The sequence below is a fragment of the Pan troglodytes genome, chromosome 2 (genome assembly GCF_028858775.2).
Source record: "Pan troglodytes isolate AG18354 chromosome 2, NHGRI_mPanTro3-v2.0_pri, whole genome shotgun sequence".
Classification (NCBI taxonomy): Eukaryota; Metazoa; Chordata; class Mammalia; order Primates; family Hominidae; genus Pan; species Pan troglodytes.
The window spans coordinates 37,065,423-37,090,498 of NC_086015.1; the positions used below are offsets into that span (position 1 = coordinate 37,065,423).

The 25,076-nt window shown below is 44.0% G+C and overlaps 1 protein-coding gene across 9 annotated transcripts in view; it reads right to left on the reverse strand.

The window, feature by feature from the left end:
* Positions 1 to 25,076, reverse strand: part of GLB1 (galactosidase beta 1) — a 139,746-nt gene that overhangs the window by 85,303 nt on the left and 29,367 nt on the right. For 8 of the 9 annotated variants that reach the window (XR_010155558.1, XR_002943096.3, XR_010155557.1 and 5 more), the window contains exons 4-10: positions 24,689 to 24,749; positions 21,907 to 22,001; positions 14,578 to 14,758; positions 9,980 to 10,038; positions 8,371 to 8,492; positions 8,246 to 8,286; positions 2,610 to 2,722 (exon numbers count right to left, since the gene is read on the reverse strand). Coding sequence is in view for 5 of the 9 variants with exons in the window: in XM_016940638.4 (XP_016796127.1) it covers positions 2,610 to 2,722; positions 8,246 to 8,286; positions 8,371 to 8,492; positions 9,980 to 10,038; positions 14,578 to 14,758; positions 21,907 to 22,001; positions 24,689 to 24,749 (672 nt within the window). In the remaining 4 variants the exon portion in view is untranslated. The remainder of the gene's footprint in view (positions 1 to 2,609; positions 2,723 to 8,245; positions 8,287 to 8,370; positions 8,493 to 9,979; positions 10,039 to 14,577; positions 14,759 to 21,906; positions 22,002 to 24,688; positions 24,750 to 25,076) is intronic. The other variant, XM_016940639.4, reaches the window with a different exon arrangement.

Consider the following 25,076-nt stretch of genomic DNA (forward strand, 5'->3'; position numbering starts at 1 on the left):
ACAAAACAAAACAAAAAACCTCAATCTAAAAGAAAGCAATAAAGGGAAAGAAAAAGCCAAAAAGGTAAACGAATAGAAATTATAAAATAAGATAATTGAAATTAATCTATGTATATCAAGAAGTACAATGAATGAGAATGTATAAATATATCAGTTAAAAGACAAGAAATTTCAAACTAGATATTTTAAAAATTCGATTATATCCTATTTATAAGGGACACATGTAAAGAGAACAAAGGATATAAAAAGGATGAAATTAAAGCATTGGGAAAGATACCTCAGAAAAATACCAAGCAAAAGTATGCAGGTAAATGGTGTTAATGAATAACAGACCAAAAAAAAAAAAAAAAAGGCTTCCAGGCAAAAAGCCTTATTAGAAATAGAGGGTTATATAATCCCTTTACTATTAAGTACTGAAGGATGTAATTCTCAATTTGCCCACCTAATAACATCACCTCAGAACTGGCAGAGCTACAAGGGGAAATACATGAGGACAACTCTCACTAAATAGTAGACTGAACTGACAAAAAATTAGGAAGCAGATCAAAGATATCAATGGCACCATTAATAAACTTAATCTGATGAACATGTATGTAGAATATAGTCAACAACTGTAAAATATACTTTCTTTTTATGCGCACATTGACCATTAATATTGGTGTATGTCAGGCTCTAAGACTAGGCTCAGCAGCTTTCAAGGGATTGGTATCACAGACTATATTCTCTAACCAGAATGCAAAAAGACTAGAAATCGAAAAAACAGGAAAGTACTTATTTCCAGTAATTTAAAAAACACATATCAATGGTGAAGAGAAATCAAAATAGATATGTTTAGAAGCAAACAGTAAGAAATAGATTGCACATCAAAACTTACGAGATAAAGCCACAGCAGTACTTGAAGGAAATTTATAACCTTAAATATTTATATTAGAAAAGAAGAAAGGCTGCATTAAAAAGCTAAGCTTCAAATAAAGGAAGGAAATAATAAAGATAGGAACAGAAAGCTTCAAAACAGAACAAACATACAAGGGAGAGCTTGGGAGACATTACTATAAATTCTGTGGAGATTAAACCCATAATAAAGGAATAACATAAGCAACATTTTAACAATACATTTGAAAATTTAGATGAAATGGACAAATTATAAGTGTGGTAAGCCTAGATTGTATTTTTTATATTTAAAAAATTTGTAATATTCATTTTAACACATGCTTAAAATTAAAACGACATCATACTTAAAACAAAAAAAACCATACCATTTATAGGCAGAAAACCTTTGTTTTTTTAACTTCAAAACTCAGGTGACTGAGCATAAAAACTGTGGGTTTTTTCTTTTAACCCACAGCAGAGACAGGAAACCCCACCTAGGTGCATTAGGTGCCTCAAAAGGGTACAACGCTAGCAGGACTAAGCAGTTCAGATGCAGTCCAGAAACAGCAATCACTTGCTCCAAATAGAAAAATGAAGCTTCACTGACAGCTGACATCTGCACCATGCTTCACAGTATCTGAAGATTTTTTTTCCTATGTACATCAGCTATTTAAGTAGACACACATTTTCTTACATTTAAGATAAATAATAGTTAACGGCTACCACTTATTAGACATATATGTGTCAGGAACTGTCCTGGATGGCTTACATACGTTCTTTTCAAGCTTTACAGCACAACCAGATGCTGTAATCCCAGTTTTACAAATTAACAATCAGTAGACTGATTTGCTCATAGACTCACTCTTTTTTTTTTTTTAGGTAAATAAATAATTATTGTTCATTTATTTGACTATGAAAGAAGAAAACAAACATTTATTGAGTGCCATTTATTTTTAAACTGTACAAGTCTGTGAGGCAAGTACGGCTACCTCTACTTTTATATAAAGGGAATTTACACAATTGGCTTAAGGTTGAAGAAATAGTGTCCAGGTTCAAAATCTGGTGTTCCTCATTCTGAAATCACGTAGTCTGTATATTGGGCCACACATAAAAAGGAAAATAGTTTATCTTCTTCTCTCTTGCAAATAAGGACGGAGTTATTTTCTAGTGAGAAATAATTCTTATACACTTTGGTTACTGGAAACTTACTTTTTTCAGATGATGCATTAAATAAAGAAACCAGAGCTTAGCTTTACCTCTTTTGATATTGAAGTACATTAGCTGTGTCCCAAGGATAGGGGCTCCCATATATCCATGCTGCCTTAATCGGGGCTATAGTCTCAAGAGGATCTGTGCATTCTCTCCCATCACCCTACCTCTCACCTGAACTTTTGGAAAGATAATCTGGCCTGGAAGGAGAAGAAAATGGAGACAGAAATTTCCCCGGGTGAATTCTCACCATATAAGAAGTGAATTTGTAAGTAGCATTTAACACTGTATTATATATTGCAGTTTTTAAATAAATGTCTTATATCTCCTACTCTCCTATAAGCATCTGCTCATAGACTCACTCTTAACCACGTGGGTACAAGATGCAAACCCAAGTCTAGCTGATGCCTCCCTTCGTCCATCCTTTTAAACAGGAGGGCTCCAGGCAGGAAGTTGTCCACAGAGCCACAGTGAGTTCAAAAGAGGCTCTGTCCAAGATCAGCCCACCACAGCTCATACAAAGCACCCACCTTCTGGATGATGTTTCGCAGAGCAAAATACTTCTCAGTGAGGTCCCCAGCCTCACTCAGTGGGGCATCATAGTCGTAGCTGGTGGGCTGTGCTGCATAGGGTGAGTTGGCCCCTAGAAGACAAAAATGTGCCACTAGTTATTACTGATGGTGCAGCTCTGGGACAAGTTCTTTGGGATCCATGAGCTCAGCACTGTAGAGAGAGAAAACTAGAAGACACATTAAAACCAGTTGTTGGGAGACACAGACGTGACCCTCAGGATGCAACGTTTAGAGGAAGGAATTTCTTTCTACAGGTAGCACTTACCAGGCACCTTAGAGTTTACCAAGAACTCTTTCCATCCACTCTCTACAGAAGCTCACAGCTGTGATTCTAGCAGGTATCACCCCCACTGGACAAGCAGGGAATCTGAAGCTCCCCACAAAAATCTGCTAACACCTCACAAGCAGTAATGGCAGGGCTTATGATATGACCCCCATCTCTGACTGTTAATCCTGTCAACTCTGAACTTTTTCATGTCCTCAAGCTGTGGCTGAGAAAAGCTCAGTGGTGAAGACACAGATGACTAGGCCATGGATCAGCAGAAAACCCAGGGCTTATTAAACCAAACGCAGCAGGAGATGACAGCAGACCCACATCAGCCACAGAGGTTCAAACGTAATCCGAGGGCCTTTGTTGCATCTACAAAGACTATCGATGGGGCTGTGGTGCACCTCTTGGATCCCCCTTTAGAACCAGGGCACTCACTCATTCTCCCAGCGGCTAGGGCTGTTGTCTGCTGACATTTCTCAGATGTGTCCGTCTCTGGGTGCTGGCCTGTGCTGAGCTGCCTCACCCAAGGTTACAACCCTCAGGGATAGCCCACATCCGACAACTGACCAATGTGCCTCGAACAGCCAACCCAGCTGCAGAGCTCCCTCTAAGATTGGTTGAGGCCACTTGTGAAGCTGCATCATAGCCCCACTTCTCCCTCTCTATCCTACAGGCATTGCTCCAGAGAGCACAATTAATAAGCTTTCTACCAGGTACTCTCAGAGTCTGTTTCCCTGGGAACTTGACCTACAACAAAGACCAATGGATAATGCCAATACTGAGTATACAAAAGGACTAGAAAAACAAATGCCCCTGCAGTTACTGTGCAAGGGGCGGGGTCTAGACCAGAGGATCCCGACCTTGTCAGGGATGATGTTCACAGGTATGAGGTTGTCTGCAACATTGGGTGGTACTTCAAAAACTTACCCATGCTTAAGTGTCACATGGAGAGCTTGTTAAAACAGATTCCTAAGCCCCATCCCAGAGATTCTAATTCAGCAGGTCTGGAGTGGGGCCTGAAACTGCATTTCTAACAGGTGTCCAGGTGACACTGATGCTGCCATCCATAGACCAGCAAGGCTTTGTGCCTTCCTCCTCTACTTCAGAGCATATTGCAATGCAAGTGTGTGAGAATGAAGTTATTTTAGGAATAGTCTTTTGTCCAACCTAATTTGTACATCAATGAGGCACAAAACATGATAGTTTACCTAGGATTAGTAATAAATTCCTTGGATGCAGCTCACCAATGATGGAGCCACCTTGGGTGACCTACTGGTTGTGGAGGTGACAGATGAGCAAGGCTGAGGATCAGATCAAGCAGGTCAGCTCCAAAGACTTTTTCATTAGTTCTCTGCACAGAATCTAAACTTTGAAAGATCTGGACCACTCAACCAACTGAATTGATCTAGTCATACCATTTCCCCCATTTCTTATTAATCAGAGACAACTCACAGCCAACAGGTCTGCCTGCCTTAAGGGATTCATAGGTTAAAACACATCCCTTCCTGTGAGACACAAAGAAAAAAAAAAAACCCACATCCGCTGCTGCAAGGAACTCACCTTCTTTGTGGCCCTCGTCTGCTTCTAATGTGGTAGTCACCCATGCTGTGCTGTGTTTCTTATTTGTTATGTCTCTCTCCACGCTACACTGCTTGCACCTCAGGGGCAGAGACTGTGCCTCACTTGCCCTTGAGTCCTTAGCCAGAGCCCAGCATGGAAGGGGTTGCCAGGTTGAGTTGGGAAAGTGTGACCTCTAGAAGCACACTTTACAGGCCGAGGGAGCCCAGGCTGGGAAGCTGTCCAGTGGGTTTAAGGATGGATTGGAAGACTAAGTATTTGTTCTAGTTCTACTGGCAGAATCTTACTTTGGGTGTTTTTAGACCACCAAAGGGCAGCATCGCAGAGAAATGGTGCAGATTCAAGCCTCCTCTGGCCACTTAAGAGGGTGTGAGGTGGGAAGGTGAAAGAAATGGTGAGACTTTGCATTCATCAACATTCCACATTGTGTGAGAAGTACAGGAGCGCCTGGACCCTGTAGGCAGCCATCACACAGCTGTGGACACACACAGGTGTGGAGGAAGGAGACACACACCTGCACAGGCAGGTGCATGTTCCTGTGGGTGGGATGGGCAGTGAACTCCCCACTCCTGATTCCTTTCTCTCCCTGCTCTCCTCTAGGAAGCTGGCCTGAAGAACAGCTGCTAAGTACAGACTGGCCTTCTCTCACTTCCTCAAAGAGACAGGGCAAAAAGCAGCTTCAGGGAGGCTTGGCAGAACACAGTGGGGTGGGTGTGGGGGCTGGCTCAGGGGCTCCAGGGTGCAAAGGGTGATCCAAAGGGCAGTGACTCTGGCTCACCACCACCTGAGTTCCAGTCCAAGCTCCACCCCTTGCCAGCTGAACAGAAAACGTGTGGACTTTTTTTTGTATTCAGCTATTCTTATCTGTAAAGTGGTGTTGATAATCTCTAATTAAGATGAGGCTAATATGCAGGCTAAATAAGGCAACAGAGGAAGAAAGGGGAATTCTATGGATTATGGCAGAGGGAGGGGCAGGAGAGAGGATTAAGGACAACATTTATGTTCTGACAGTTTCTATAATGTCCAATTTTTTTTTAAAGATGAATGTGTTATTTTAAGTATAACAGTAAGATTTTTAAAAAATTGTGTCATGAACCATAAAGTTCCAAAAACGATGCCTTTTTTCCTGGATTGGATGATTGGTCTCGATCCCATCAATGGCAGCTAGGGGGAATCCCCATCTACTAAGTGAAAAAGGCACCCACCAGGTCTCAACTGTTTCTCATAAGACGAACACAGAGGGATTATCTAAAATATCAGTGACCAACCTTGGCACACTATTATCTTTTCTTTTTTTTAAATTTAATTTAAGTTCCGGGATATATGTGCAGGACGTGTAGGTTTGTTACATAGGTAAACGTGTGCCATGGTGGTTTGCCACACCTATCAACTGGTCACTTAGGTATTTATTTTATTTTATTTTTGAGACAAAGTCTCGCCCTGTCACCCAGGCTGGAGTGCAATGGCGCAATCTCAGCTCACTGCAACCTCCACCACCTGGGTTCAAGTGATTCTCCTGCCTCAGTCTCCCGAGTAGCTGGGATTACAGGTGAGCGCCACCACAACCAGCTAATTTTTTGTATCTTTAGTAGAGACAAGGTTTCACCATGTTGGCCAGGCTGGTCTCAAACTCCTGACCTCGTGATCCACGCACCTCAGCCTCCCAAAGTGCCGGGATTACAGGCGTGAGCCACCGCACCCAGCCTGGTCACCTAGGTATTAAGCCCTGCATGCATTAGCTATTCATCCTGATGCTCTCCCTCCCCTCACCCACCCAGACACGCCCCAGGCACACTATTATCTTATATGCAGTGACATTTGAGTTTTGCAATATCTTCATTTCTTGGCTCTACTAATAGTATTAAAATTGATAATGCTTGTAAGCGATGTCTTCTCCTAGCCCATCTCAGCCTGCAAAAAAGATAGCAGTTCAAAGGAGAAACTTCATTAAGAGCTGACAGTATCCAATTTCAGATCCTGAGAGATTTAGGCCCAAACTAAGCCTTCAAAACTCAACAGCTGGGCATCCTCCATGATTCAGAGAGAAAAATGCAAATAAAGAGACAGGTAGGAAATGAAGCTTAGTGAAAAGCCAGTACAGCATCATTTGTCTTTGCAAAAAAACAACAAAAATCAAAGACGTTACAGAAAAATTTTGTCATAATTTTTCCTACACAAAAAAATACAGAAATGTAAAGTGGTGTGGCCTTTTTGGGAAACACTATGGCAGTTCCTGAAACTCTAAACATAGAGTTACCATATGACACAGCCGTTCCACTTCTTGGTATACACCCAAAGGAACTGAAACAGGAATTCAAACAAATCCTTGTACATCAATGTTCAAAGCAACACTATAACCAAAATGTGGAAATAACCCAAATGTCCATCAACCAATGAATGGATAAATAAAATACTGTACATCCACACAAGGCAATACTATTCAGCAAAAAAAAGGAATGAAGCACTAGTACGTGCAACAACGTGGACGAGCGTTGAACACATTGGGCTAAATGAAAGAAGTCATACAGGTGTATATATGTGGTTCATTTATACGAAATGTTCAGAATTGGCAAACCCACAGGGACAGAAAGTATATTATTTCCAGGGGCTGAGAGGAGGGAGAGTGTGGAATGAATGCTAATGGGTATGGAGTTTCTTTTTGGGGTGATAAAATGTTTCTGAATTAGATAATGGTAATGGTTACACAACTTTGTGAATACAGTAAATACCACTGCATCATATACTTAAAAATTGTAAATTTTATGGTTTGTGAATTATACCTCAACAAAACAAAACGTTAAAAGAAAGAGACCACAGTAGAATATTTGAACAAATAAGCTACAGTTATAGACTGTGACTGAAGCCTGCCCAACTAGCCTGGTTTAAAACAGTAAGGCTTCTAAATGCTCACATTTATTTCCCTTAAAAATTATTTTGTCCAGGCGCAGTGGCTCACGCCTGTAATCCCAGAACTTTGGGAGGCCGAGGCAGGTGGATCACGAGGTCAGGAGATCGAGACCACCCTGGCTAACATGGTGAAACCCCGTCTCTACTAAAAATACAAAAACAAAAATTAGCTGGGCGTGGTGGCGGGTGCCTGTAGTCCCAGCTACTCTGGAGGCTGCGGTGGGAGAATGATGTGAACCCGGGAGGCAGAGCTTGCAGTGAGTCAAGATTTGCACCACTGCACTCCAGCCTGGGCGACAGAGCGAGACTCCGTCTCAAAAAAAAAAAAAAAAAAAAAGTAAGAAATATTATTTTTTAAAATTACATAGGTAATCCTTATATGTTAGAAAATTTAGGGCCAGGCATGGTGGCTCACGCCTGTAATCCTAGCATTTTGGGAGGCCAAAGTGGGAGGATCACTTGAAGTCAAGAGTTCAAGACCAGCCTGGCCAACATGGTGAAACCCCGTCTCTACTAAAAATGCAAAAACTTAGCCAGGCATGGTGGTGCATGCCTGTAATCCCATAATCCCAGCTACTTGGAGGCTGAGGCAGGAGGATCCCTTGAACCTGGGAGGTGGAGGCTGCAGTGAGTTGAGATTGTACCACCGCACTCCAGCCTGGGTGACAGAGTGAGACTGTCTACAAAAAAAAAAAGAAAAAGAAAAAGAAAAAAAAAGAAAATTTAGGAGAGGATAAACAAAAAAAGAAAATAAAATTGTCTGTGGGCACACCCCTCCCCAAATTAATCAACAGAAACATTCTAGCATAAGTTTCTACAGATATTAAAGTGCTCTTACCATTCCAATAGGCAAAATTGGTCCCACCTATAAACATGTACCTACAAGGAAACAAAAGAACACGGTACTTCACTGTGAGCCCATGGCTACTGAGGGCACCCTCCCCTCAGGCAATGAACACTCACAAGTTCACACTCGCCCCACGGGCAAGTATATCATAGAGGGAGGAAGCCACTGCTTCGGTCTTGATTGTGGAGTGAGGTTGGCCCCAGTGATCTAGCCAGCCAGTATAGAATTCAGAATTGATCTAAAACAAAAAAAGAACGTAGCCCTTAGGATAGACTTATGACCTTCCAATGCCAGGGCTTCCCTGCAATGCCCCATCTATGACAGGTGTAAAGGGGGTTGACATGCTGACATGCACTGCTTAACCCAGAGCCACCCCCCAATGAGCACTTCCAATACCAGCAATGCCTGTGTTCAGTCCTCAAGTTCTAACCTAAAGTAGATCTCATCTTATACAATGCAAGTATTCCTGAAAAGTGGTGCCTACATTAAAATTTAGATAGCTGATTCCCTGTTTAAACACAGTAGGAAAGTCTTGTTGGGCAAAGAAACTAGGTAGCAAAATATTTTTATAGAATAACAGCTCCAGGCCGGGCGCAGTGGCTCATGCCTGTAATCTCAGTACTTTGGGAGGCCAAGGTGGGCGGATCACAAGGTCTAGAGATTGAGACCCTCCTGGCCAACATGGTGAAACCCCATCTCAACTAAAAATACAAACATTAGCTGGGCGTCATGGTGCGCCCCTGTAGTCCCAGCTATCAGGAGGCTGAGGCAGGAGAATCGCTTGAACCCGGGAGGTGGAGAATGCTGAGATCGCGCCACTGTACTACAGTCTGGCAACATACTGAGACTCCATTTAAAAATAAATAAATAAATAAATAAATAACAGCTCCAAATTCAACCTTTGTATGAATCCGGATTTTCAGATCTCAGGTTGATTTATAACAAGGAAGACTTGTCCCAGTATTCTGCAAAGCAGGCCTCACACACTTCATGTTTTTCTTGGGCATTGCCCTGCCAAGCCTTGGTCTAGAGAACAAAAAAGAAGTCTGGACCTTCTTGTGGGGACTTCTTGTTTTAGGTTCCAGGAAATAGCTCCACCCAAAGTCTATGAATGCAGGGTCTGCATTGCTCACTAAGCAGCGACTAGACTCAGAAAAGGCTGTTTTATAAATCAGGCTTGTACACAGGTGGGGCAGTCTGACCTAGTGCAGAGAAGGCACAGGATATTAACCCCTTAAACTGGGCTGAGTGACGACGAGAATAGCAACTTCAGCCAAAGACGGGAAGAACGGAGAGAGAAGGATTGATAGATTGTTGACACCCACCTGCAGCTTGCCAACCATCCCGGCCTAGCCACACACTGGCTATATGACCCTGGCAAGTGATATAGGTTCCCTGAGCCTCAATAAAAATGGAGACAATAAGACCACTTATGAGAGTTGCCCTGAGGACCAGATGAGACCAGGATGCAGGAGCACAGAACCTGATGTGTAACAGGCCATTCATGTTGGTCCCCAGTCTGTTCCACCCCAGTGCAGGAGCTCAATTTCAAATAGAAACATTGTTTCTGCTGTCATTCACATGTCCAGAATGGCTATGACTCCAGAATCCCATTAGCTGCTGACTCCAGAGCCAAAAACATCAAGGGCCTACTGCCCAGTTTCAGCAGCATGTAACTTTTCTCTCTTAACAGCTGCAAACACACACCTCACCCTCGATTCTTACCAAGGGTCCTTTGGGCTCACACTTCCTCTGGCTTAGGAAAGCATCTGTGATGTTGCTGCCTGAAAATTGTAAGAGGGAGAAGGTAGGTCAGTCGTGGAAATGACAAGAAGTTAAATAACAAGAGCCCTTCATGGGACTCGGGCCTGAAACCCTGCTACAGTCAGAATGTTGGTATCCCCCCAAAATTCTCATGTTGGAACTTAACACCCAAGATGATAGTATTAACAGGTGAGGCCACGGGAAGTGATTAAGTCATAAGGGCTCCACCTTCATGAATGGGATTAGTGCCCCTATAAAAACAGACTCCAGCCTGGCATGGTGGAGACCACCTGGCCAACGTGGTGAAACCCCATCTCTACTAAAAATATAAAAATTAGCCAGGCATGGTGGCACACACTTGTAATCCCAGCTACTCAGGAGGCTGAGGCAGGAGAATTGCTTGAACCCGGGAGGTGCAGGTTGCAGTGAGCCGAGATCATGCCACTGCACTCCAGCCTGGGCAACAGAGTGAGACTCCATCTCAAAAATATTTTTTTAATTAAAAATAAATAAAAATAAATAAATAAATAAATAAAAAGAGGCTCAACGGAGCTTCCTGACCACGTGAGGGCACAGCAAGAAGGCATGGCACCATTTTTGAAGCAGAGAGCAAGCCCTTGCCAGACACTGAATCTGTTGGCATCTTAATTTTGGACTTCACCACCTCTAGAACTGTGAGCAATAAATTTCTTTTGTTTATAAATTACCCAGTCTAAGATATTTTGTTATAGCAGCCCACACTGACTAAGACAGGCCCCTTTCCCTTCCCACACCCCATGGGCCTGGAATACTTCCAAGCTAGCTTCTGATTGGACCCATTTGAGGATGTGTGTGGACCAGAGAACATTGCTTCCTCTCTGAGGAGGTCCCCGTGGCCTTTCCTGTCTGCACAAGAGTTCCCTTCACAGGCCTGTCTTCTTTATCTGTGTTTCCCCAGGGCCTGGACCCATATCTTGTGGGCTTATCTCTTCACAAGAACATCTGGTTGACCTGGATGCACCCCACAGGATGAGCCTGGTTTGAAGATACTTACAGCCTCAATAACACCATACACATGATACTACCACAAATATTTGCCAGTTAATTAAGAAATCAAAGGGATGTGGGGGCTCTAATTGTGTTTACCCCTGAATAATGGAATATACTCTGGATTCTAATTTGCACATCAGCCATTCCAAACCACTTGCTCTCAAGTTTTCCTCATGAAATGTCCCATTAGGGGTGTCTTGTCTTGCCTCTCGTGTCTTCTATTTTCCCTTCCTCCTCTAAAACAAAAAAGAATTTCTCCACAGAGAAGGAATGGGCTGCCAAACACTGGGGAAAGAGGAAGCATGAGCAGTGTCCACACCAACCCGAGCAGAGAATGCCCTGGCCCCACACTTCACAACCCAGTTCCCACAGCAGGTATCCCAGGGTGGACGTGGCCCCAGCCAAGACCCTCTGATAACCACTTGCTCTGAGATGGGCCTTTGGCTTCTCTGTAAGGCCAGCTTTCAGGACAGAATATGCTGATCGAGAAAGAGCAGAATCTCATTGGCTGTCTTTCTCACTATTAAGCATTAGGTGGCATTCAGCTCTTTAAACACTGTTCTCATGAGATGCATCGGGCAATGCCCCTCTCCCACACAAAGCAATGAAGCTGGCAAAAGCCTCAGACTGGAGGGCCCGTCTGCCCCAGGCACCCTGGCCTTGTGGTTGTCTATTCTCCAACCCCTAGCAGTGACAGTCACACTGTCACCTCACATACAAATTATGCTTAAAACACAATCATAATCACCTTCAATTTGTTCCTCCCAACAGAAAAATGCCGTGCTTTTTCATCGCTGTGATGAGAAGCCTGGACAAAGCAGGAGGAAACCGGCATGTCACTTCCTCTGCAGCGCTTTGTATTATGTTGGTGCAAAAGTAATTGTGGTTTTTGTCATGGTTTTCTTTTTTTTTTTTTTTTTTTTTTTTGAGATGGAGTTTCGCTCTGTTGCCGAGGCTGGAGTGTAGTGGCGCGATCTCAGCTCACTGCAACCTCCGGCTCCCGGGTTCAAGCAATTCTCCTGCCTCAGCCTCCTGAGGAGCTGGGATTACAGAAGTGCGCCACCACGATTTTTGTACCAGCTAATTTTTGTATCTTTAGTGGAGATGGGGTTTCACCATGTTGGCCAGGCTGGTCTCAACTCCTGAACTCATGATACGCCTGCCTTGGCCTCCCAAACTGCTGGGATTACAGGTAGGAGGCACTGCGCTGGGCCCGTTTTTTTTTTTTTAAAAGGCAAAAACTGCAATCACTTTTGCACCAACCTAACCAACCTAACGGATGAGTCCTTTTATCACCAAATGCTCTCGAAACACTCTATTCACTTAAGGTCAGTTCTTTTCTGTTCTTCTCTTTTTTGATAAGGTAGAAGAACCTCTTAAAAAATGTGACTACAGACCGGGCGCGGTGGCTCACGCCTGTAATCCCAACACTTTGGGAGGCCGAGGCAGGCAGATCATGTGAGGTCAGGAGTTTGAAACCAGCCTGGCCAACATGGTGAAACCCTGTCTCTACTAAAAATACAAAAATTAGCCAGGCGTGGTGGCAGGTGCCTGTAATCCCAGCTACTTGGGAGGCTGAGGTAGGAGAATGCTTGAACCCGGGAGGCAGAGGTTGCAGTGAGCCAGGATCATGTCATTGCACTCCAGCCTGGGCAACAAGAGCGAAACTCCACCTAAAAAAAAAAAAAAAAAAAAAAGCAACACCAGGCTAATTTCCTCATTTCAGTCTTCTGTACATCCCTCTCAAGAGAGGCAAACATTGGCTGTGCAATGCGCATGAAGTGCCTTTTACCTCAGAGGGGAGAACATCAGGGTCTTTATGCTACTCAAGGAACTCGTCTTTTTTGTGTGTGTGTGTATCTTTTTTTTTTTTGAGACAGGGTCTTGCTCTGTTGCCCAGGTTGGGGTGCAGTGGCACAATCACAGCTCACCGCAGCCTTGAACTCGTGGGCTCAAGTGATCTTCCCACCTCATCCTCCCTAGTAGCTAGGACTACAGGTACTTGCCACCATGCCTAGCCTGTAACTTTTTATTCTGCAGTGATTTCAAACTTACAGAATGTTGTAAGAATAGTACAAAAAAACTCTCCTATTCCCTTCACCTAGATTTCCCAATTGTTAGCATTTTACTAGATATACACGATCAGTTTCTCTATAAAAATATACATTTTTCTGAGCCATCTGAGAATAAATTGCAGATGTGGTGGCCCTTTATCCCTAAATACTTCAGTGTTCATTCTCTCAGAACAAAGGCATTCTTTAAATAAACACAATATACTTCTAAAAATCAGGAAATTACACTGATACAACACTCTTATCTAATCTACAGACTTTATTCAAAGATTGCAGTTTCTCAATAATGTCTTTCATAGCCACACACACAAAAAAAGTCCAGTCAGACATTTAGCTGTTGATATGGTTTGGATCTGTGTCAGATCTGTGTCCCCACCAAATCTCATGTCGAACTATAATCCCCAGTGTTGGAGGTAGGGCCTGGTGGCAGGCGACTGGATCATGGGGGCAAAGTGCTTGTGAATGGGTTAGCACCATTCCCTCAGTGCTATTCTCCTGATAGTGAGTGAATGAGTTATGAGATCTGGTTGTTTAAAAGTGTGTAGCACTTCCCTTCCTATCTCTTCCTCCTGCTCTGTCCATGTAAGACGTGCCTGCTTTCCCTTTGCCTTCTGCCATGATTTTAAGTTTCCTAAGGCCTCCCCAGAAGCTTTTGCCACCAGGCTTCCTATACAGCCTGTGAGTCAATTAAACCTCTTTTCTTTGTAAATTACCCAGTCTCTGGTATTTATTTAGGGCAGTGCAAGAATGGACGAACACAGCTGTCATATCCTTTATGAAAGCCGCTCTCCTAAATGAAGTCTCTCTTAATATTACTTATGGCCAGAAGCATCCTAACCACATTGCCCACCCATCTGTAACTTTCACTTGCAGCATCTCCACAGTTTACACAGCACTGTGTAAGGAATCTGGCATAGCCTTTGCAGCATCTGCCAAACCACCTCCAGCCCTGACAGTTCAGTGTTCTAAGTTATGCAGAAAGATAACAAAGCATAAGGTAAGTTCCCAGCCAGTGGCTGACCTCAATGTTGGCTAAAGCCAAGGCATAACCCCGAGTGTCCTGCCAAGGTGGGAGGACAGGGAGGGCAGAAAGAGCAGAGAAGCGCACCCCAGACACAGCCTAAAAGGTGACTGCCTCAAGGTAGAGCTTCTCACAGCTGGAGCTGCCCACCTGCTTCTTCATCTTGGGTGGGCCAGCCTAGCCCCTGAGACAGCAGTACTCCATGTTCCAGGCTAGCTCCACCAGTGCTGAAAATGCAGCTACCCTGGAAGCTCTTGGCCTACAGATAACCCTCTGTTACTGAGGGGTGCAAGTATTCTATTCTACCTGTTCCTTGAAAAATGAAAACATGAAAAATCTCAATCTGCCCATGACACTTAAAACAACAGCTGCCCAGAGCAACTGACTGAGTAAAAAGCTGATTTTAAGCTGCAATTTCTGTTACTACAAACACCAACCTGTTCCAAAGTCCACCGTGGTGTAGAGGCCCTGCAGGGCCCCACATTTCAGGAATGTTTTATGTGCTCCATCAGTGGTAAACAGAACCACATCATCCCCCAGATGGTGGCGAAAGCGCTTCTGCAGGAAGCGCAGGTAGTCAAAATCACAGGCAAAGTAGCTGCCATATTCATTTTCAACCTGTGAGTGAAAAAAGAGCAGGGAAAAATGAGGAGATCCTAATGTAGCCACCCTAATGCAAGCTTTTGTGTGGAAAAATATCTGAGCATCTGCTAAGATGACAAGGCTTAATGACTGCCGGAAAAATTTCCTTCACTCAGACCTCAAAACTGACTAAAAGAGAAAACACCAACAATTCACCATAAAAGTTTACCTCCTATTAACCCTCTCCCACCACTGAGAAATAAGAAAAACAAAAAAACACCAAACTGATGTTCAAATTGTAGTGGTATTCTTCCCTAGAATAGAAAGTAGATACTTTAAACATCACATAAATAATACCTTCCCATGGTAGAAATGCTAGAAAAATGAAAAGAAAACAGGAAAAGTATCCATTAATTCCACTGCCCAGAGATAATCACTGCAAGCATTTTAGTATACAGCCGTCTAGATTTACACAGACCCACACACTCCCCAAATATACACAAATAATATACAGCAGTGTTTTCTTTCCTCAAAACTGGCATCATATTATATGCACCAGTTGTAATTGTGTTTTCCCTTAATATACTATGCAAAATCTCCATGGCAATAAGAAGGGTGAATGCCAGGGACAGACACAGCATGTTTATTTGACCTGCTGTCACACACACACCGGTGTTCAGTTTGTGCTCAATAACATCGGTGGTTCTCAACCAGGAGCTCTTTAGCCCCACAGGGGACATGTGGCTATGTCTGGAAATGTTTGAGGTTGTCATACCTCGGCGGACATGCTTATGGCATCCAGTGGGTAGAGGCCCAGGGATGCTGCCAGACATCCCACAGTGCACAGGGAAGCCCCACAATGAAGAATTATCAGGTGCAACATGGCAATAGTGCTGAGGGTGGGGTCCCTGCTCTGAAGCATGCATTCCCAGTGAGGTGGGTAGCATCCCCAAGGGGGTAAAAATTGATGCTTTGGGGATAAAAAAAATTATTCCTTATTTATATAAAACATATACACACACACACACACACACACACAGAGCAAATAAACCAATATACAATATCTCAGGTAATAAAATTTCATGGTGGAGAGGAGAAGGCAATTAGAAAAAAAGTTTAAAAGGGATCCTTGGGGGCAATGATGAAAAAATCAGGTTAAGAAACATTGCTCTCAAGCAATAAAACAAATGAACTTCGGCTCTACCCAATACACCAAAGAATCAGGAATATAATGTGAAGTGAAAGCAGCATGACACAGTACAATCCCCTTTAGAGAAAATTCAAAACAATCAAAACCAAACTATAAAGTCTGAGTACACACATAGGTGGTAAAAGTATAAAGAAAAGCAGAAAACTGATGGTCATAGGCGTCAGGACAGTGGGACGAAATGGTGTATGATCAACAAGGACACCTGGGAAGCTTCTAGGGCACTGGCCACGTGCTGTCTCCTGACCTTGGTTGGTGTTTATGTGGGTGTTCACACCATAGTGATTCATCATACTGCGCATTTACATATGTATGCTATATTTCATTTATAAAAAATTAAAAAATACCCAACCATAACATTTTAACATGCACATAATACAAAAATATTTGTGATCCTGGGAATACATGATCTTTAAACGTAAGCACAAGAAACTGTGAGTCCCAGAAAAGAGGTGCTTAGCCTGAGTGCCTGGGAGAGATTGGTTAGGGAAGGTTCCTTGGAGGGACAGCCCAAGGTAGCTCTAGAAGAAAAGGCTCTGAACTTGGGAAGGGAATGGGTAGAGGATATTCCCACATATTTGACATCACCAACAGCTCAATTTCATCCACGTGCAGAGTTGGAGAGTGGGAGAAGAATGGTGAGTGACTAAAATGAATTAAATGCTGCCGTCATTATCTGCACAGTCCTGCCTCCCACATGGTTTCATGAATGATCCTTCTCTCAGAGAGGATCCCTCTGGCAATACTTTCAGATTTGGGGTTCAAGAAGTAAAACAGACTGTAGCACGCATGCCCAGGACAGAGACTTCACTGGTCATGAAACCATCCTGGAAGAGGAAGTATTTGCTGCTTACAAGAGTAGAAAACTCCCATTGATGAGTTCCATGAAAGTTCCTTTTGCAATAATTTAGATAAATGCTAAGAAAAGCTTTGTAAATACTGGCAAAGTTCTTTTCTCCTCCTTTATAAGTGCTACTTACATGACTGTGTCTCCTTTTTATCATCTGGCTGTCAAGAAATTCAGAGCTAAAGATCTTAAAAGTTAGCTCCAGCAACTAAATGGTCTCACAGCCTCTGTACCTCATGTTCTCTTTCGCCCACCCCCATGCCCCAACCCAACCTTGGTTTTCTTATCATCTTGCTTTTCCAGGTCTTATGTATCCATTATCCTCATTGTATCATATACTCTAAAATAAACAGGCTTGTAAAAAATGCGTACACATAATTTGGTTAGGTTTTGAGAGAGCGAGAAAAGCACAGTTGCGAGGCAGCTTAGAGTTCTAGTCACGGGCACGGCTGGCAAAGGCCCAACTGTCTACATGCAAATCTGAGCTCTGCCACTTCCTACCCATGGGACTCCACCTGTAAAGTGTACCTAACTCGATGGGTTATCATGAGGATTAACTGAGTCAATACATGACTAGAACTTTGCACAGATCTGGCATCTAGTAAGTGCTCAAAATGTTAGCAGCTAAGACTCTACTCAAGTTCTATGTTACTACCAATTAGGAAAAAAAAAGGTGGGTGAAGGCTGGGGGTAGGTGAGACACACAAATGAAAAGGCTTGAAAAACCCATAGAAAAAGTCATGGCTAGGTTCAGAGGAACACTGATGTTTCTAGAGCAGGAGTCAACAAACTTTTTAAATAAAACACCAGGCTGGGCGTGGTGGCTCACGCCTGTAATCCTAGTACTTTGGGAGGCTGAGGCGGGTGGATCACTCGAGGTCAGGAGTTTGAAACCAGCCTGGCCAACATGGTGAAACCCCATCTCTACTAAAAATACAAAAAAAAATTAGCCAGGCATGATGGCAGGTGCCTGTAATCCCAGCTATTTGAGAGGCTCAGGTGCGAGAATTGCTTGAACCCGGGAGGCAGAGGTTGCCATGAGCAGAGATTGCGCCACTGGATTCCAGCCTGGATGACAGAGAAAACAAACAAACAAAAAACCACCAGAGAGTAAATATTTTAGGTGTTGCAGCCATAGAGGTCTCCATCTCAACTACTCAACTCTGCCACTATAGTACAAAAGCGGCCACAGACGATATATAAACAGTGTGGCGATTCCAATATACTTTTACTTACAAAAAAATGTAGGTGGCAGCCATAATTTGCAGGTCTTTGTTTTAGAGTAACTGTCTCCATTCTGTAAGCTCCTTAAGCACCAGAGACTTTTAAAGATGTTGATCTTCCAAACAGTCATAAATAGGCTTATTACCTCATGATGAATGCCCTGTTAATTGGATGAAGTTAAGTTGTGGGAGGAAGGTCGTCCACTCCTAATTATTTTCACCTTGGATATTATCAATGGCTTTAGCTTTTTCAGGTAGAAACTGAGATAAACATCCACATATGCAAACCATCATAGGTGGCACTGGCTCAGCTAATCCCCCCAAAAGAGAAACATCTGCATATCTGACTGAATCATGACGATGAATAAAAGCACAGACCTGGCTTCCTGTATCTGTAACACAACAGTGTTGAGGGCCCTAAATGTTCTCAGACAGGGATTTGAGCCTTCTGGTCTGACTCATTTTTACCCTGGCTGCAAACACGTAGCTCCTCCCTGGCCATCTCAAACTCTGAGCACTGAGAGAGAAAACCAGCATCAAGAATTGAGGAAAGCCACCATTTTCTACCCTTCAACATGAATTAAGACAGAGACAGAAATCAGCTTTTACAGAAATCTTTATTTTTTTTGAGACAGAGTCTCACTTTTTTGCCCAGGCTGGAGTGCAGTGAGTGGTGTGATCACGGCTCACCGCAGCCCCAACCTCCCAGGCTCAAGTGATCCTCCTGCCTCTGCCCCCTGAATGGCTGGGAACACGGGTGCATGGCAGCATACTCAGCTAATTTTTAAATTTTTTGTAGAGATGGAGTTTCACTATGTTGCCCAGGCTGGTCTTGAACTCCTGGGCTCAAGAGATCCTCCTGCCTCAGCCTCCCAAAGTGCTGGGATTACGGGCATTGAGCCATCAGCCTTGGCCCTTTTACAGAAATCTTCACACACAGAAATACTGTTTACAGGCCTGGCACAGTGGCTCATGGCTTTCATCCCAGCACTTTGGGAAGCTGAGGTGGGCGGATCATGAGGTCAAGAGATTGAGACCATCCTGACCAACATGGTGAAACCTCATCTCTACTAAAAATACACAAAATTAGCTGGCATGGTTGCCTGCACCTGTAGTCCCAGCTACTCAGGAGGCTGAGGCAGGAGGATCACTTGAACCCAGGAGGTGGAGGTTGCAGTGAGCCGAGATCTTATCACTGCACTCAGCCTGGTGACAGAGCGAGACCCTGCCTCAAAAAACAAAAACAATAACAACAACGAAAAGAATTACTGTCTACAAATCCCCCGGTTCCTTCTTATCAAAGCAATCAGCTTCCATTCCATTCCAGAGCCGTTCGGTGGGTATGTGATGTGCACAAATGCATGATGTGCCCTCATGGCTACCAGGCAGAGGCGTGGAAGGCCAGGAGACTAGAGACACAGTGTGTCAGGGATGAAACTGCTCCCACATGTGCTTCACAAAAGGAGGTGCCAGTGATGGTTCTGAAAGTCCTACAGAAGCCAATATGTCAACTGGGATGGCTTCCAGACAAAAGGAACACGTATAGGAACTGTGTGTCAGAAGGTAAGTAGGACAACCATGAAAGATGATGAAAGAATTTTGAACGATATGAAAAAATGCTCATGACAAAGAATGAAGCAAAAAAAGCCACACAGAAAATAGGTCACACAGAATGAACTTACTCTGTAAGAAAGCAGAAAAAAAAGGCATAAAAAATATTCAAGGAAACTCCCAAAATGTGAAGAGCTTTGCTATGGCTCCTGAGGTTTGAGTAACAATTATGTTTTTTCTGCTTTCTTATGTCTATACTTGTTTATTTTGTAAACAAGGGGCAAAAATGATTAGTGGGATTCAAGCATGTGGAGATGGGAAGCGGAGAGGAGGAGGAGGAGGGGGGGAGAGTCACCTGGCAGGACCCAGGGTCAAGTTAAAGTCATCTGAGGTTGCTAGGGATGGACACAAGAAGAAATATCTCCACACAGTCAACTTCATTCTCCTTTGCAGAATTAATACTTGATTATACTTTTCGTGGCATTTCCAAAACCAAAAGGGGCAGAAAAGTTGTGAGCAGAAATTGAAAGTGATTCAAGGAGAGGCAGAGACTGAAAAAAAGAGGGCATCAAAAGAGGGTTTGCACCTGAGGCCAGAAGAAAGGAAGACGACACAGCCATGCAGAGCAAAGACGCACCCAAGTTTCAGACTTGGTATCTTCATGTAGGAAAATGTGGTTCCTATTAGCTTAACCAGTACAGACTCAAGATGGTAAAAACTAGGGGCACGTGGGGTGACTCACACATCCCTCTGTGAGCAGCAACCTGGCCTCTCTCAAGAAGACATCTCCTCCCACCACAAAGCCTCAGAACGGACACCCTGGCCAGTGCAGCCCTCTCAGCACCTCTGTCCACCTACACCTGAAAGGCAAGGCAGTGCCCATGCTCCCACCCTACTATGATCCATCCCCACAAGCTGCCTATAGTACTGTTCATAAGAAGGAAGCCTGGCCCACACCCCCCTAGGGAGTGCCACTTTGCATCCCTGGGATGTCCAGGATGCAGCCACTTTTACATAACTTTACTCTTTTCCATAAAAGCATCCTTGGTCATAGCCAGGCACGGTGGCTCACGCCTGTAATCCCAGCACTTTGGGAGGCTGAGGTGGGTGAATCACCTGAGGTCAGGAGTTTGAGACCAGCCTGGTCAACATGGTGAAACCCTGTCTCTACTAAAAATACAAAAACATAGCCAGGCATCGTGGTGCACGCCTGTAATGCCAGCTACTTGGGAGGCTGACACAGGAGGGTCGCCTGAACCTGGGAGGCAGAGGTTGCAGTGAGCCGAGATTGTGCCACTGCATTCCAGCCTGGGCGACAGAGCGAGACTCTGTCTCCTAAAAAAAAAAAAAAAGAAACCTTTACTCTTTTCCATAAGAGCATCCTTGGTCATAGCCAGGCACGGTGGCTCACGCCTGTAATCCCAGCACTTTGGAAGGCCAAGGTGGGCAGATCACCTGAGGTCAGGAGTTTGAGACCAGCCTGGCCAACATGGCGAAACCCCGTCTCTACTAAAAATACAAAAATTAGCCAGGCATGGTGGCATGCGCCTGTAATCCCAGCTACATGGGAGGCTGAGGTGGGAGAATTGCCTGAACTCAGAAGGCAGAGGTTGCAGTAAGCCGAGATTGCCCCACTGCACTCCAGCCTGGGCAACGGAATGAGACTCTCTCTCAAAAAAAAAAAAAAAAAAAGAGCATCCATGGCATCCTTGGTCAATGTCCAATGAACATGGTTTTATGTTTCACCTAAGTAATTTTACCAACACCAAAAACTGTTAAAGTTCAATGTACCCCACAGTATATTAGTCCTTGCAGAGCCAAGAACACATAGAAGAAGGAGAATGGGGCAGGAAGCAAGAGAGGAAACATAACAGCCAGCCCCAATCGACCACATCCTTTTCCATTCCAGGGTTATCTGACTGTCAAGGCAGTGCCGATACCAAAGTGTTTCAGTCCACACTGCATGCCTGCTGCCAGAAAACAATACTGCAGGAGAAACAGAGAGACAAACTCTGGGATCCACAGAATTAGGGTGCTATCCTAATTCTGCCACCTGCTGGCTGGGTGACCTTGGCCAAGTCACTTAACCTTTTCAAACTTCCTCACTGAAAAAAGAAGGTGGTTGGAAGAATTGAATAGCATTTACAAGGCACCCAGCACAAAGCCTGCCACATAGCAGGCATTCAAAAATGGCAATGCCTTCCCAAATGCAATTGAACTAAAAGCACTATCTGTGGCATTACCTCTTAAAGAAACAGACCTATGAGGCTCATGTCTGCATCACTTCTATCATTTATGTAATGTAGATGGATGGGAACCCCTCCCCCAATCCATCCATGCTCAACTCCAGGGTTACCTGCACTGTTATAACTGGCCCTCCATTCTGATAGAGGAGAGGCTTCATCTTGGGCAGAAGGACTCCCAACCACTTGTCCACAGCTGCCAGGTAATCTGGAAAACAAGAAAAGTTTAACACAAGCTTGTCCAACCCCAGCCTGTAAGCCACATGCAGCCCAGGATGGCTTTGAATGTGGCTCAACACAAATTCGTAAACTTTTTAAAAACATTCTGAGTTTTCTGGCTGGGTGCGGTGGCTCATGCCTGTAATCCCAGCACTTTGGGAGGCTGAGGCAGGCAGATCACCAGATGTCGGGAGTTCGAGACCAGCCTGACCAACGTGGAGAAACCCCATCTCTACTAAAAATGCAAAATTAGCCAGGCGTGGTGGCGCATGCTTGTAATCCCAGCTACTTGGGAGGCTGAGGCAGAAGAATTGCTTGAAGCCGGGGGGTGGAGGTTGTGGTGAGCCAAGATCGCACCATTGCACTCCAGCCTGGGCAACAAGAGTGAAACTCTGTCTCAAAAAAAAAAAAAAAATAATAATAATAATGATTTAGTACAAAGAGACACCAGTGCAGCCTTATTACACCAGGGCTGGCAGCAGAGATCAGGATATACAGGACTCGACAAGTACCTTCTGAAGTAAAAGTCTCATAAAAGTTGTCCTGCATGTAGTTGTCTCCTCAGCTGAGCTCCTCAGGGGACGAGGACCAGTGTGCCTGTATCCATCTGCTATGGTTGGAATGTTTGTCCCTCTGAAACTCATGTTGAAATCGAATCCCCGATGTGGTAGTATTGAGAGGTGGGGCCTTTAAGAGGTGTTGAGTCATGAGGGCTCAGCCCTCATAAGTAGATCCATCCACTCATGGATTAATAGATTCATAGGTTAATGGATTCATGGGTCATCATGGGAATGGGTCTGGTGGCTTTATAAGAAGAGGGAGAGAGATCTGAGCTAGGACACTCAGCCCCCTCACCATGTGATGCCCTGTGCCCCCTCAGGACTCTGCAGAGTCCCCACCAGCAAGAAGGCCCTCACCAGATACAGCCCCTCCACCTTGAACTTCTTGGCCTCCATAACTGTAGGAAATAAATGCTTTTCTTTATAAATTACTCAGTTTCAGGTATTCTGTTACAAGCAACAGAAAATGGACTAAGACCATCCTTGCCATAGGACACAAAGCCTGGAGCATAGAACATATCCAAGCAATGTTTGCTGAATGAAGAAAAGAGTGACTGAACAGTGTATCCTCTTCTCAGTCACAGGAAGGCTTTTTTTCTGTATAAAATGAAGTTCTAATAAATTATATATTTATATTGTCAAATAGGAATAATAAATGTACATGCCACATAAAGTTGGCATAAAGATTAAATGAGTTATCACAGTGAAAACACCAATAATATGCTAAGCGTGCAAAACATGAAGTTACTGGAGTAAGACAAAGAAAAAAACTATCATTTACACATTGCTCTATAAAAGTGGCCAGAATATAGAAGGCATTGCAGCTACCAAGCAATCCAATGACACCATCCCAGAAACTGTCATTTTGTTTTTATTTCTTTTTTTTTTTTTTTTTTTTTTTGAGACAGAGTTTCGCTCTTGTTGCCCAGGCAGGAATGCAATGGCGCAATCTGGGCTCACTGCAACCTCTGCCTCCCAGCTTCAAGCAAGTCTCCTGCCTCAGCCTCCCGAGTAGCTGGGATTACAGGCATGCACCACCACACCCAGCTAATTGCGTATTTTTTAGTAGAGACAGGGTTTCTTCATGTTGGTCAGGCTGGTCTCGAACTCCTGACCTCAGGTGATCCGCCCACCTCAGCCTCCCAAAGTGCTGGGATTACAGGCATGAGCCACTACACCCGACCTTATTTCTTTTTTTGAGACAAAGTCCCTCTCTGTTGCCCAGGATGGAGTGCAGTGGTACAATCATGGCTCACTGCAGTCTCAACCTCCCAGGCTCAAGCAATCCTCCCACCTCAGCCTCCCGGACTACAGGCATGTGCCAGCACACCTGGCTAATTTTTAAATTTTTTATAGAGATACGGTCTCGCTATGTTACCTAGGCTGGTATCAAACTCCTGGGCTCAAGCACTCCCTCCACTTTGGCCTCCCAAAGTGCTGAGATTACAAGTGTGAGTCACCATGCCTGACTTGTCATTTTGATTAGCGAGGTGCTATCATTGGCTGTGGAATATGCTAAGTAAATAGGAAGAGAAAGCATTGAAGTCAGTTGGTCAACCGCAAACAGGGTTCAATGCCAATTCAAAGAATTACCAGTTTATCAGTAAGATCTGGTTAAGTAGTTCAAAGCCTAATTTCCTAGAGGTTTAGTTTGTTGCTATGCACTGGTCAGTGATAAACACTCAGACTTTCACTAAACTTTCAAAAGTACTTGTGCAGAGGTACCACAGCCTTCAAAATACCTCCCCCTTTTGATATAAATTGTTGAAGCTTTTTTGTTTGTTTGTTTTGAGACAGAGTCACGCTTTGTCACCCAGGCTATAGTGCATTGATCCGATCTCAGTTCACTGCAACTTCCACCTCCGGGGTTCAAGCAATCCTCCTGCCTCAGCCTCCTGAGTAGCTGGGATTACAGGCGCCCACCACCATGCCCAGCTAATTTTTTGTGTTTTTAGTAGGGGTGAGGTTTTGCCATTTTGGCCAGCCTGGTCTCGAACTCCCAACCTCAGGTAATCCACCCGCCTCAGCCTCCCAAAGTGTCAGGATTACAGGCGTGAGCCACCGCACCTAGGCTGAAGCTTTTATAAATCTTCTCAAGACATCTGTAACAACCTACCTGGGTCGGAGGAGCGGAGAAGAATAGACTCTTTCTCTAGCAGCCAAGCAGGTAATCCTCCCTAGTTCAGGGAAAACAAGCCGTTATAATGTCCGTTCCGTGAAGGGTGCTCAGAGGAGATAGAAATTACTATTAGTAGTTATGGAAAAGAATAAAAGCTTCAAGGGACAAGGGGTATTTGAGCTGGGCTTTTTGGTTTATAACTTGCAGAGAAATTAGAAATTGGAATGTAGGACAATTAAGATCACTCTGCATGAATGCAATGTTTTAAGGACCAAAGCCCTTTTCATAAAGATTTTTCAATTTAATTTCACAAATACCCTGTGACGTAGATAGAGAAGACAACATTAACTGCTTCTTACAGATGAGCAAGCTGAGTTATGTGAGT